The sequence below is a fragment of the Drosophila bipectinata genome, unplaced genomic scaffold (assembly GCF_030179905.1).
Source record: "Drosophila bipectinata strain 14024-0381.07 unplaced genomic scaffold, DbipHiC1v2 scaffold_152, whole genome shotgun sequence".
Lineage (NCBI taxonomy): Eukaryota > Metazoa > Arthropoda > Insecta > Diptera > Drosophilidae > Drosophila > Drosophila bipectinata.
Window position 1 is genome coordinate 38,509 of NW_027222791.1, and position 13,139 is coordinate 51,647.

General features: G+C 38.8%; 1 protein-coding gene across 4 annotated transcripts; it reads right to left on the reverse strand.

The window, feature by feature from the left end:
• Positions 1-5,900: 5,900 nt before the first annotated feature.
• Positions 5,901-12,941, reverse strand: LOC138927048 (uncharacterized). 4 transcript variants are annotated; one of them, XM_070282570.1, is made up of 5 exons: positions 12,606-12,941; positions 7,799-7,851; positions 7,377-7,545; positions 6,580-6,713; positions 5,901-6,171 (listed from the first exon to the last, which is right to left on the reverse strand). In XM_070282570.1, exons 3-5 carry the CDS (start codon positions 7,524-7,526, stop codon positions 6,021-6,023), a joined length of 435 nt encoding a protein of 144 aa, XP_070138671.1. In that variant the 5' UTR covers positions 7,527-7,545; positions 7,799-7,851; positions 12,606-12,941; the 3' UTR covers positions 5,901-6,020. The 4 variants fall into 4 exon arrangements, with proteins under 4 accessions (XP_070138671.1, XP_070138670.1, XP_070138672.1 ...); XM_070282569.1 differs by having other exon boundaries at positions 5,905-6,171; positions 7,377-7,851; XM_070282571.1 differs by having other exon boundaries at positions 5,908-6,171; positions 7,395-7,851.
• Positions 12,942-13,139: the final 198 nt, after the last annotated feature.

Below are 13,139 nucleotides of genomic sequence, written 5' to 3' on the forward strand. Positions count from 1 at the left end.
CCTACAGTAGGGAGTAAATAGGCAATCGGCTGATTTCTTGCGTCATATCCGTGTATGCATGTATATGTTGGTGGGAACGTAAATCCACAATCCAATATACACTCACATATATATATAATCCTAAATAAAAAATACATATTGACCTTTCATCCGACCCTGACATAAATATGTCTCCTGCAAGAAAGTGATAAAAAGGGATCGCAGCAGGTCAATTGGTTCCTTTTTTTTCTTGACCCTTCAGGGTGGATTTTCACTTTTCTACGAAAAGGTTTTCTTGTGATATACTTACTCCTTGTAAAATTCTGTATTATATTTTATATTATAAAATTAAATTTCTGTACATAAGTCCGAGTTAATTTAAAATTAATTAAAAAAAGAATTGGAGTAAAAAATCCTTTTAAATGATATGCAACACCATAATAAAATTTTGGATATTTTTTTTTTAAATAATTATTTGTTCTTCATCATTAATTTTAAATTAATTACAAAATAATTATAATAAAATACATTTTTAAATGAACTGCAGCACCATGAATATAATTTTTGTAAATAAGCATTTTATTTTTTGTTAATCAATTTTATTTATTTTTCACGATCCTGAATCTTATTTATTTTTTCACGATCCTGAATCTTAGACAGGTATCTTAAGTGGACAGTTGAATTTGTAGGGAATTAGGCAAACGGCGTATAAGCACCAGAAAAATTTTAGTAGTATGTAATTAGGCAAACGATGATCCTAGCAAGTTTCATTTTTACATGATCTTTTCTTTACATGCATATTTCCCTTAATGGGACCCAATGCAAGATATCAGAAAATATAGAAAACATAGACAAGATATCAGAAAATATAGAAAACATAGACGGCGATGATCCTGGCAAGTATAATTTTTTGGCATGATCGTTTGCTTTTATGCCAATAGAGGGCGTATAAAATATTACGGTAGATGGCGCTGCCCAATTTTACACAAACTTGACCCATAGATGGCGCCACTAAATTTACGTCGTACGCCGTTTGCCTAATTACATACTACTAAAATTTTTCTGGTGCTTATACGCCGTTTGCCTAATTCCCTACAAATTCAACTGTCCACTTAAGATACCTGTCTAAGATTCAGGATCGTGAAAAAATAAATAAGATTCAGGATCGTGAAAAAATAAATAAAATTGATTAACAAAAAATAAAATGCTTATTTACAAAAATTATATTCATGGTGCTGCAGTTCATTTAAAAATGTATTTTATTATAATTATTTTGTAATTAATTTAAAATTAATGATGAAGAACAAATAATTATTTAAAAAAAAAATATCCAAAATTTTATTATGGTGTTGCATATCATTTAAAAGGATTTTTTACTCCAATTCTTTTTTAATTAATTTTAAATTAACTCGGACTTATGTACAGAAATTTAATTTTATAATATAAAATATAATACAGAATTTTACAAGGAGTAAGTATATCACAAGAAAACCTTTTCGTAGAAAAGTGAAAATCCACCCTGAAGGGTCAAGAAAAAAAAGGAACCAATTGACCTGCTGCGATCCCTTTTTATCACTTTCTTGCAGGAGACATATTTATGTCAGGGTCGGATGAAAGGTCAATATGTATTTTTTATTTAGGATTATATATATATGTGAGTGTATATTGGATTGTGGATTTACGTTCCCACCAACATATACATGCATACACGGATATGACGCAAGAAATCAGCCGATTGCCTATTTACTCCCTACTCACATCCAACTGCCTTTTGTTTGTCTTGATTGAAAGTTAACTGTCATCTCCTTACCTTTTTTTTTTATTATTTATGCTTTTTTCCCCAAGAGTTTAAAATGCTTTTGGCTTCCTTGGTTTCCGGTCTTGGTCCTGCTTCCATTTAGAGGCTTCAATATTTATTTCATTCAACCAAAGTCCTGTTTAGGTTTTACCAATTAAGGGATTACTATTTATCCTGATTTAATGGGCTAAGCATTTCCTTACAATTTCCATTTATTTCCCATCTGTAGTACCGAGCTGGCCAAAAAGGTATCTTTTAATTGAGTTTCGCATCGCCGGCCAGCAGATTCTTTGTTTTAGCCGCACTCGCCCTGTAAATGGGTCACTTAACAGGGACGGAGTTCAAAAAAAGTGAAGCGCCGCCACAGAGGGGGGCAGGTTGAAATGCCAATCAGCGCTGCAGCTTGCAACGGAGAAAAAAAGGGGCAGGCATCACAGAAACATAAAAAAAAAAAAGAGAACAGAACAGGACGAACTGTCAGTCATCGGAAAGCAACAGCCCAAAACTCAATTACCCGGGATGGTCCTGCTCCTGCTCCTACTCCTGTTCCTGAAGCTTCTACCGATTTTACGAGTACTACTACCGTTTGTTGTTGTTTTTATTGTTGTTACAGGGCCCACCCCGTATAGTAACCCCATCCCCTCAACTCAACCAACAGTGGGTTGCTTTCAGGCCATTGTGGACTTGAATGCTTCGAGACCGTATTTTGGTTTTTTTTTCTTAGCAAACGCTTATGTTTCTATTTAAAATACTGTTGAAAGTTTTGGATTTCAATTATTAAAGAATAAATCTAGAAATCGTTGCGAAACCGCTTAAGAATCAGATGAAAATTGACCAAGAAATGACCTTCGCAAGGGACCAAAGTTGGATCTCCGCAGTTTTTGAAGGGTGTCCCCTAGAAAATTTTGACAAAATAGGATCTAAAAATTGCTTTCTAGTTTTTAATGCAGATTGATAGAGAATCAATTTAGAAATCGTTTAAGGTATTCCCCATGAGAATCAGATCAATATTGACAAAGATATGAGCTTCGCAAGGGACCAAAGTAGGATCTCCATTTTTTGAAGGGGGTTCCCTAGAAAATTTTGAAAAAATAGGATACAAAATTGGGTTTCTAGTTTTTTATGCAGATTAATGAAGATTCGATTTAGAAATCGATTAAGGTATTCCCTATGAGAATCAGATAAATATTGACCGAGATATGACCTTCTCAAGGGACCAAAGTTGAACTTCCCAGTTTTCGAAGGGGGTCCCCTAGAAAAATCTGAAAAAATTGAATCCAAAAATTGGTTTCTAGGTTTTGATGCATATTAATGGAGAATTAATCTAGAAATCGTTTGAGGTATTCCGCTTGAGAATCAGATCAATATTGACCAAGATATGGCCTTTGCAAGGGACCAAAGTTAAACTCCCCAGTTTTTGAAGGGGGTCCCCTAGAAAATTTTGAAAAAATAGGATCCAAAATTTGGTTTGTAGTTTTTGATGCAGATTAATGGAGAATCGATCTAGAAACAGTTTAATGTATTGCGCTTGAGAATCAGATCAGTATTGACCAAGATATGAACTTCGCAAGGGACCAAAGTAGGATCTCCATTTTTTGAAGGGGGTCCCCTAGAAAAATCTGAAAAAATTGGATCCAAAATTGGGTTTCTAGTTTTTGATGCAGATTAATGGAGAATGAATTTAGAAATCGTTTAAGGTATTTCCCATGAAAATCAGATCAATATTGACCGAGATTCGCAAGGCACCAAAGTTGAACTCCCCAGTTTTCAAAGGGGGTCCCCTAAAAAATTTTGAAAAAATATGATCCAAAATTTGGTTTCTAGTTTTTGATGCAGATTGATGGAGAATCAATCTAGAACTCCATTAAGGTATTCCGCTTGAGAATCAGATCAATATTGACCAAGATATGAGCTTCCCAAGGGACCAAAGTTGAAAGGTATTCCCTGTACGGATTGGATCAAAATGGCCCAAGATATAGACATGGGTGTGGATCATAAGGGCCACTCTCACGATTTTTATAAAAGTCCGATAGAAAATCTAGTTTCCTGCTGGTGATGCTTTTCCCTTAGATCCTTAATGTCCGGGCGTTCATTAGACCGCAATTATCCTTCCACTCCTTACGGTAGCTGCGTCTAATCCGTTTCGAGGACCTGCGTAGCCCATTGTGCGCTGCGGCAGAGCTTACGATATAACGCCAGCGTCGACGTCAAGCTGTCTGCTCGGTTCGGCTTCGACTTCGTTCGTCCTTTTTGGTGTTTTCGTCCCGTTCGTCCTGTTTATCGTCTCGTAACTCCTTTTCGGCCGGCTCGTGTTCGTGGCGTTTGCTTTGTGCGCATTTCACAACAACCAACATTGCGGCATTCTGTTTTGCTTTCCCGTTCGCCGACAGTCCTGGCCGCAGGACCTCCATGCTCCATCCACCATCCTCCACCTCCCTCCACCGTCCCCCCAACTCCCCAATATGCCGCAGTCATTTTGAAGTGCAGAATGAAAGGCAGAGAGTGCGGCCAGGAGCAGTATTAAAAAACTGCGTGGTTGCAGTGAGAGAAAGACTTGTTTGTCCTTTGATCCTTTGATCAAGCCCAAAACTATAATATCCTGACTCCTTTCTTTCAGTGCCTAAATAATTGTAAGGATTTGCGTCGCAATTCGCCAACTGCGTCACAAGGATGCATTGAGTGGCAAGAAGGAGGGTGAAGAGTGGCTGTCAAGGGAGGGTTTCCACGTCGCAGTCCCTGGCTCCGCCAGATGATGAAGACGTGTGACCCAAATGCCACTCACTCACTAATCCTGGGAGCAGAAAAATGCCAAACGAAATCCTTGAAATTCGAGAAGTCTAATGCGGAATCAAGCTGAAGCCGAGGTGGAAGAAAATAACTTTATTTGTTTTTTTTAAACTCCCTCTAAGCACGAATAAATCATCGACTAGTTGTTTTCATTAATTTGGCTCAATGACGAACGGATTAGAAGGACCAACAGGACCCTGGGGAGCACCCCTTGCGTAGCTATAATGGTTGCTACGGCGAAAGCCTTTCATCTACGGGGTTGATTCGGCCTTGCCTAATTATATTTTTAGCCACCCCTCGGGAGGTCTTTATCGCGGGCTTAAGATATTATTTATAAAACACCAGGCCATCGAGGGTGACCATATCCTTGGGCTATCCTAGTCCTAGTCCTAGTCCCCAAAAACCTTGTGCCTAATCGGTTGATAATTTGCTCTTTCCGCAAATAGAATAGAACAGAGCCTACAGGCTCTAAATGTGGTCATAACCGGTACTTTGGAGGTCCTTTTTATGTAAAAACATATTTTCTTCCAGTGAAGTCACAACTCTGGCCAAATGCCAAGCATCGATAGTTTCTATGCCAGTTTTTAACTTTTTTTTACAAGTACAAGTATTGTTAGCGAATTGCTAAAACTCACGAATGTAAGTCATTCGTACAATGACACTTAATGCCCAGAGACAATGCCGCCCAGTGGGTTGTTGGGATGGGAGTGATGTGGTGCAGATGCTGAATGCTGAATATGCCAGATCTGGTGGCATGCATCGCTGACAGTTCATGCCGCAGCCAGCGGAGTGGAATGCTTTGTCGGTTTGTCAAGTTGCGTAATTTGTTTGCAACTTCTTCCTAGCACTACTCGCACCACCCATCCACCCAGTCACCCAGCCACCCAAAACATCTACTCTCTAACTGCATTGTGTTAGCGATTTTGGATGACTCGCCTGCCTACTTATTTGTTTTATGTGTCCCCGGGTCACGGAGAAGAAAGAAAATTGTAAATGGGAATGGAAATAGGAGTGGGGAGTGGGGATTGGGAAGGCAACCATCGGAAATGTAAGGCAATGTGCTGTTGCCTGTCGTCCAGTTCATTGACATTATAATCCCCAGATCCGCTGGATGCCAAAAAAAAAAAAAAAGAACACAAAGAAACTTTGGAGGAAAAAAGAATAAATTTGGGCTCAGCTAGTTTTTGTGTGCGACTCCCTAAGCGGATAGGCTACTTAAGTTTGTGTTAAGCCACTGGAAAAAAATATATAATCGGGGAATTAACTTTATTTACATCGAGTCTCGACTATGATGTTAGTAGTGCGTTTAGAGTTTGGCCAACTACGTCTAGGAGAAGCCATCGCAGGATGCAGGTGGGAAATCATTAGGAACTACTTCGAGTGAGAACTATCGACTATGTAGCTTAGAACTGATGGGTTAGTATAGCAGTATAGTAGTGATTCTACGGTCAGTGATCTATCGGAAGTATAATAGGCTTAGATGTCGGAAGAAAGAGTACAGGCTTAAGATATTTAGATATATGTAGGATAGGGTTTTCAAATCACTTAGATATTTAGCAGAATCTGACCTTGGCTGCGGACGCATCAGGACCGGTGGATGTTTGCCGCTGTAACGGTTTCTTACTCATTAAAATTAAACTTTTAACATCTTAGCATATTTTTGAATATAAAATAATTGATATTTTTCTACAGCTTTATACAGAATCAAGGATCTACACAGAGTTCTCACAGAGATCAGTTTAAGGGATAATGATTTCGATTAGTTTTCTTAGCTGCTCAGGGACGAATGGAATGGAATGACGTGAAACGGAGTGAAATGAAACGATAACGGAAGAAGCTTTGGTACGGAAATGGAATGCGATAAACACGAAACACAAAACATTTGATGGTGGACACACATATTTGGAGTATAATTTATTTATACTTTCGAGTGGTGCTAGCAAATGGCGAAAACGAGTGGCTATTGGGATGGGATATCGATTGATTTATCGATTATATATTGAGGCATTACTTACTTGGCATTTTTCGGTCGTCGCACATCGATGGGATAGTCCTCGTCGAAATCCAAATTGAAGTCCTCGCCAAGATCGTGTGGGACTAGGGGAGTCCTCTGGTGGGCAGGACTCGTGTGGTAGGTATCGCCTTGTAGCTGTTGGGAGTATCAACAAATCACATTTATTATTTCTATTATAACTATGATAGGACAACCCGCTGACACACAATAAATTGGAATTATTTATATAATAATAAAATATACATATTTACATAAAATGAATATTATTATTTATTATTTTCATCCATACACCAAAGAGAGTTAGAAAACAATATGTCTGTACATTTGATCAATTCCAATTTATTGCAAAAAATCATATTACTTTTTTCGGATTTTTCGAATTTTTTAGATTTTTTGAGGAACATAAAGTTAAGGGCGAATCGGTTACTCGTGCAAGGATTTTGTTGGTTAACTGATTTGGTATCGGATCCGGCTATAGAAGAAACAATCTTGAAACATAAATGGTTAATCTGCCACAAACACACCGACACACAGACACACACTGTACGAAAAAGAGGGTTATTCCTTAAACCATATGCAATATTTACAAGCTTTTCGATTAGCTAATGATTATGTACATTTGAGGATTTATGAAATGTTATATGAGTCTTGTGAAAAGCTTCCAATTTAATAAATGACATTAATTTTTCGCATAAAATGTTTTCAGTGTGTTATGTTGGGGTGTGGGTGTTTCGAGATGATATATTGCATATGAGTCGAACTTGAATCCTTGTAGCGAGTAGATCGAAGGGCCCGTACCTTCACCACAGTGCCGACCTGGTTGGATTCGGATGCCGACTGGCGGTTCTCGAGCAGATTGGCCCGCTCCATGTTCTCCAGCTGAAGTGTCTCCCTCGGTTGGTCCAGCAATCGTTCCCGCATCTCATGAATGTAGGGACACCGCTGCATTCCCCGCTCTCGCTCTGATCTGCCAGATATTCGGATATATGTTTGTTTTCCTTAGATATGCTCGCTGATACTTAAGGCCTTTTAATTTTTTGTATTTTTTTTTTTTTTAGCTTTCTGGGTTAGATTCTAGCGTGGCTTATAATCAACTAGCTCCAAAGTCGGAGTTATTGGTTTTCCATTTGTATAAAGGTATATATAAAGGTTTATAATACGGTATATAAAGCGCTAAGGAGGTAATCAAGCTGTCGGTTCAACGAGAAAATCAGTCATACGGTTTGCAGCAGCAGTTGAATTTCAAGACTTTTGGTTTCACAAATTGGTCGAACTGCAAAAAAACAATATAAAAATATACAAATCAATTAATATTTAGGAAAAATTCTCGTATTTCAGACTTGGCCCAGATGATGTGATTATTATTTATACGCCCAAAGTCTACATATATTTTGTTATGGAAATATGGGCCAGCATAGTGTCTGATTTGCTTCGATCATTTTTGTTTTTATACGCATTCCCCGATATTGGTGCCAGGGGCTTAGTCTGAGGGGGATCGAGGCCCAGTACTCCAGTGGCCACCTTCGACCGGACGCCTCTCGACAACAGACGACCTCGGATGCTATTGTGCCCCACGCATGAAAACCAAATAAACACCATTGCAGCATGCAATTTGGTTTTTATATATACTCCCCATATATATATATAATGATTTTTGGCCAGAATCCAAAATGGAAGTGTGGCACATAATCAAGGGAATCTATGCTTCAGTTTCGAACTCTGGAGTCTGAGGCCTGAAAGAATCTGAAGTACCCCCTTTCCCCCATAGCCCATCAATCTGTCAAGATCTTGGCACGAATCCATCAACATCATACGCCGGCATCAATGGATTAAATGTGATGGCCATAAAACGCTCCACCGTGGAATTTCCAGACAATCCACTTGTTGCTCTTCAACGGAAAATGCTACCCATTCAAGGCCGCACATGGAAGACTATTTTCGGGGGCAGCCGGAGGAGCATCGGAATCTAATGTTTTCGATTAAAAATATTTTTGAACTTTTTGGCAAGAAATCATAAAATCAAAATATTCTTAATGGGCTTGTGTCGATGCATTGCTCTAATTTTGATTTTTAAAAGTATCTACATTTTATTAAACGGATAAAATGGCAATATTTTATTGGCCATTGAGGTCAAGTTCTATTCAGCTGTTTTTGTTTCGTTTTCTTACCAATAATGTTGTTTAGAGCCAAAATAAGAGATCTGCTGCGGCAATTAACAGCATTGGGTTAGTTTTTGCACATATGGGTTGTGTGTGTGTGTGGTTGTGTGTGTGTGTGGTTGTTAGCCATCAAATGTTAATGGTATTAGCCAAGCTTTCAATTTGCGCGACTGTGTTGGTTGGCTTGATGTTGCTACCCAAACGGGAACATGCGACAATTCTGTCTTGCAAATGGCCATGGAAAAGTGGAAAAGCCACAGCTAGAATAAAATAGAAAAAAATAGGAAAAAAGACACAGAACACACTGCTACATTGTGGCCAGAATGCTTTTATGACCGCCGACACTGCACCTTTCTACGATTTTTTCTTCCTAGTTTTTTCTTTCTCAGGTAAGCTGAGGTAATGATGTCGTAAACTCTCGGTTGGGACTCTCCCAGAGGAGGATGATGGGAACTTCTTGATGGGAACTAAGCCAAGTAGTAGAAGAAAGCGAGATCTCGGTAGTTCTCCTTCGGAAGTTCTCATTGCAGGTTTTGGAAAAATTAAGGCCGTTCTTTAGTTATTTAAACAAAAATAATGTCTGACCTCTGGGCTGAAATGGGCTTTTATTGCCAATTAAGGTGGCATGTACCTGATCTTTGAACTTTTATTGAGCCATGAACATTTATCTAGTTAGCACATCCTCTATGCTTTTTAGTTTCTAAAAAAAAAACACAGTCCAGACAAAAACTAAAACCCAGAGATTGATATGTGTACTTTATTTTAACTTTTAAAGGTCATATCTTCCATGATCGTAGTCCGATTGCAGAATGTTAACCCTTCCCGATCTTAGATTTTAAAGTACTTTTATTCACAATCAAAAACTAGCAGTACAAATTTGGACCCATTTTTTGAAATTTTTCCAAGTACTTATCAAAAAAATGACCAAAAATTGATCCTTATTTTATTTTATATATTTTGGTGCAGAATGCTGGGGATTAGAACCCTGATTCATAAATGGTGTTCCGTTTAAGAATCGGTTGCGAAACATTTAAAATATTCACTAAAAAGTGCATTAAAAATTTCAGTGTTTTTATTTCAAAAAACATGGAAAAAGTAATTCCCATTTTTTCAATTTTTTGAAAGGAAAATTAGGATAACTCGGCTTATACTCAGCGGATCATAAAATGTTATACATTCCCGACTTTAGAACTTCGAGTAGCATCATTTTCAATCAAAACCTGACAATAAAAATTTCGACCCATTTTTTTCAATTTTTCCTAGGGGTACCATCAGGATTTTTGTCAAAAATTTGAACAATTTTTTTTTTGTTAAATATTTGCAATATTTTAATGCAGATCAAAGGTAATTGGAACTCTGATTCATAAATGGTATTCCGTTTAAAAATCGGTTGCTAAACAATGAAAATATCTGCTAAGAAGTGCACCAAAAATACTGTTTTTGAAAAAATAAAAAAAAGTCAACCTGTTTCCAATTTTTCAATATTCTCACAGGAAAATGTATATAACTCAGCTAATACTTGACTAATCCTGAAATGTTATACCTTCCCGATCTTAGAATTCCAAGAAGCATCATTCGTTTTTAAAACCTCGTCTTAAAATTTTTTAGCCATTTTTCTCAATTTTTTCAAGGGGTACCATTAGGATTTTGGTCAAAAATTGATAAAAAAATATATTTGTTTGAAATTTTTGATATTTTGATGCAGATTGAAGGAGATTGGAACTCTGATTCGTAAATGGTATTTGGTTTTAGAATCGGTTTCGAAATAGTTAAAATATGATGCAAAAAAGTGCATCAAGAGTGGGGGAGCATTGTTTGATGGGTGGTTGGGCTTTTCCTTTCTTTTTAACAAGGTTTTTCCTTTTCCAGATTGGTCTCGCATCAATCGATCTGGAAATATGAGTGCCACCAACTGTCTGCTGGTTTTTTTTTATGGTAAACAAGCTGTGCCACTTGAATTGGGCGACCAGTGCAACGTGCCTCCGCGGCATTTGTTGCATTTGCTGCACTCGCCGTCGATGTTGCATGAATTATGACGGGCCCGCAACAGTGTCTGATGACAGATTACAAACAAATGACAGCCCCACCCACCCACACACCCGCCGCAGATCTAAAATAACGAGATCGGCGCCACTGCACAGCCAGAAAATGAGTGTGAGAATAGATATATTAATAGATCTTTTGATGAATCTTTGAAGAAATTAAAGGTGGTGGGTCTTCAGAAACTTTCTTTTCAATAAGCTTTGAAATGTATCTGAGGGGTATATTTTCTCAGTGTAGAATAAAAAGCTGATCTGTGAATGTTGCAGAGACGGCGCCCACATTGAGAACCGGATATGCAATTGTATACTTTGAAAGAAAGAATGCCAAACTGGGAGTCCAAATCCGTATCCGAATCGAAATGAAAATGGGAATGCAAATGGGAATAGTTAAGGGGAATGGATACAGTGTTTGGTATGGAAATGAGCCTGAGAACTGGGAGACCCGGCAGATGGACGCAGTCCGGGGCAATAGGGTGACCTTATAAACAAAACCAAAATCATCACAAAAAAAAAAAGAGTCGTCTGGCGGTTGCAGTCTGTAGTCTGCAATCAGTCAGTTTTTTAGGGTTTTGGTGGTGGGTGGTGCGTGGTACGTTCCTTCACTCACTCGCAGAACCACCCACCCATCCCAGTCACCCATCTATCCATCCATCCATCCATTCATCCAACCACCCAGTCATCCAGCTGGCAAGTCATCCATCCCCCGAGGTCGTCGGCTCATTAGTTAATATACGTATTCGGTCGCACGATATGCAGAATGTGCATTCCGCTCTGTTTTTGTTTTGTTCCCTATTTTTTTGTTGTTTCTAGCATGTATATATTATATTTTATGCTGCAAAGTCCAGTCGTCAAACCACCACCACAGCCTAAGGCTAAAAAAGAAAGAAAGGTAGCCGCACCACCCACCCACTAGCCGACCCAACTAACCACCGCATGGAAATCGCGTGTCGTTTGCTTTTCAACCCTCGCGAATGGGTTTTTCATCTTTCCGCGCCTTTTTCCAAAAACATTCAATTTTCTTAAGCTCTCAGATCGATTAATACAAATCGATAAATATTGATAACGATTATACAGTGCTTGAAATCGATTTCAAGCGTAGGTTTGTGCTTGAATGATTTTAAATAAAATGAACAAAAATCTAGAAAAACTGGTTATTATAGCTTAAGATTCTTAAGAATCTTAAGTTCTCCTAAGAAGACCTCTAAGACCTTCCATCTGGCCTGCAAATCTCCTGTCTTCAGGGGAGGATTAAGGTGTTGACCTAATTCTGGTAAATGATCTGCCCTCCGGAAGACTTCCTCCTCAGTCTCAGTATCAGTCTTCTGCCCTCCGACTGTTGTTGTTGTTATTGTTGCTGTGTGGTTTTAGTATTTTTTCCCCTTGTCGCGTTTCTTGTGCAATTAAGATTTTCCGCTTGGCCCAGCACTTTTATGGGTTTACTTTGGCGAAGGTAGCACAATCCAAACCAAACCGAACCAAAACCCAGCGCGATTCCAATGTCTTTCTAATGGAAGACCAAGAAATGTGTGTTTGTAACCGGAGAAGGGCAGGCAGTTTGATTGCTTTCGCTACGTGTGACGGGCGGGGGAGACTGGGGGAGGGGATCAGCAAGAGCTTAGCACAGTCAGCCTTCGATAGGGGGGATTTCCCAAAAACTTCTGATGTCATTCTGCCTATTTTTGTGTCATTTTTTAAGGTGGTTTCTAAGCTATTCAATAAAAGGATTTAAAAGAGCTCCTTGATAGGGAAGCTCTACTGTATGTGATGTCACACTTGTGCGGCGGATCTTTCTGGGGTATCCAGTGGATCCAATCCACTTGACTTACTTTTTATTTTAGGGGCCTCTTCTCTCGACGTTCGTCACATGCGTCCTTCCTTTGTCAGTGATGTCCTTTTTGATGTCCTCTTTGTTTGGCAGCGGAAGCACTCCTCTGGCGGGGGGGTGGGCGGCGTCGAGGGGGCGTGGCGTCTGTTGCGCGCGCTTTTATTCCGTTATATTCGCTGCGGCTTGTTGTCCTTTCTGTTAGCCTTATTCCTCGTTGCTCCCTGTTGTTGTTGTTGTCTTGGCCAAAAATACGTGTTGACTGACTGGACCGGAAATACACGCCAACACAAGTACAGACACACGCACACACACACACAAGCACAGAGCAGACAAAATGGACGACGCACGTACCAAAAAAATATACTTCGCACTCTGAGCTCTGTCGTCGTGTTTTAAGTTTTTGACTTTTTTTTTTTTGTATGGAATAACACTTGGCTCACTGCACAGGAACAAAAACAAAGCAAATTGGTTTTTTAGCAAATGATTGTAATGCAAGCAATTAACTATCTATTAGACAGTAACTAACCAACAACAA

Excerpts from the sequence above, each read along its gene's own strand:
- LOC138927048 (XM_070282570.1), bottom strand. The coding sequence starts at position 7,526 with ATGCAGCGGTGTCCCTACATTCATGAGATGCGGGAACGATTGCTGGAC. Across the intron at positions 6,714-7,376 it reads AGGTCGGCACTGTGGTGAAG|CTACAAGGCGATACCTACCA; the intron begins GTACGGGCCCTT and ends TACTCCCAACAG. Across the intron at positions 6,172-6,579 it reads CGACGACCGAAAAATGCCAA|CGGCAAACATCCACCGGTCC; the intron begins GTAAGTAATGCC and ends AAACCGTTACAG.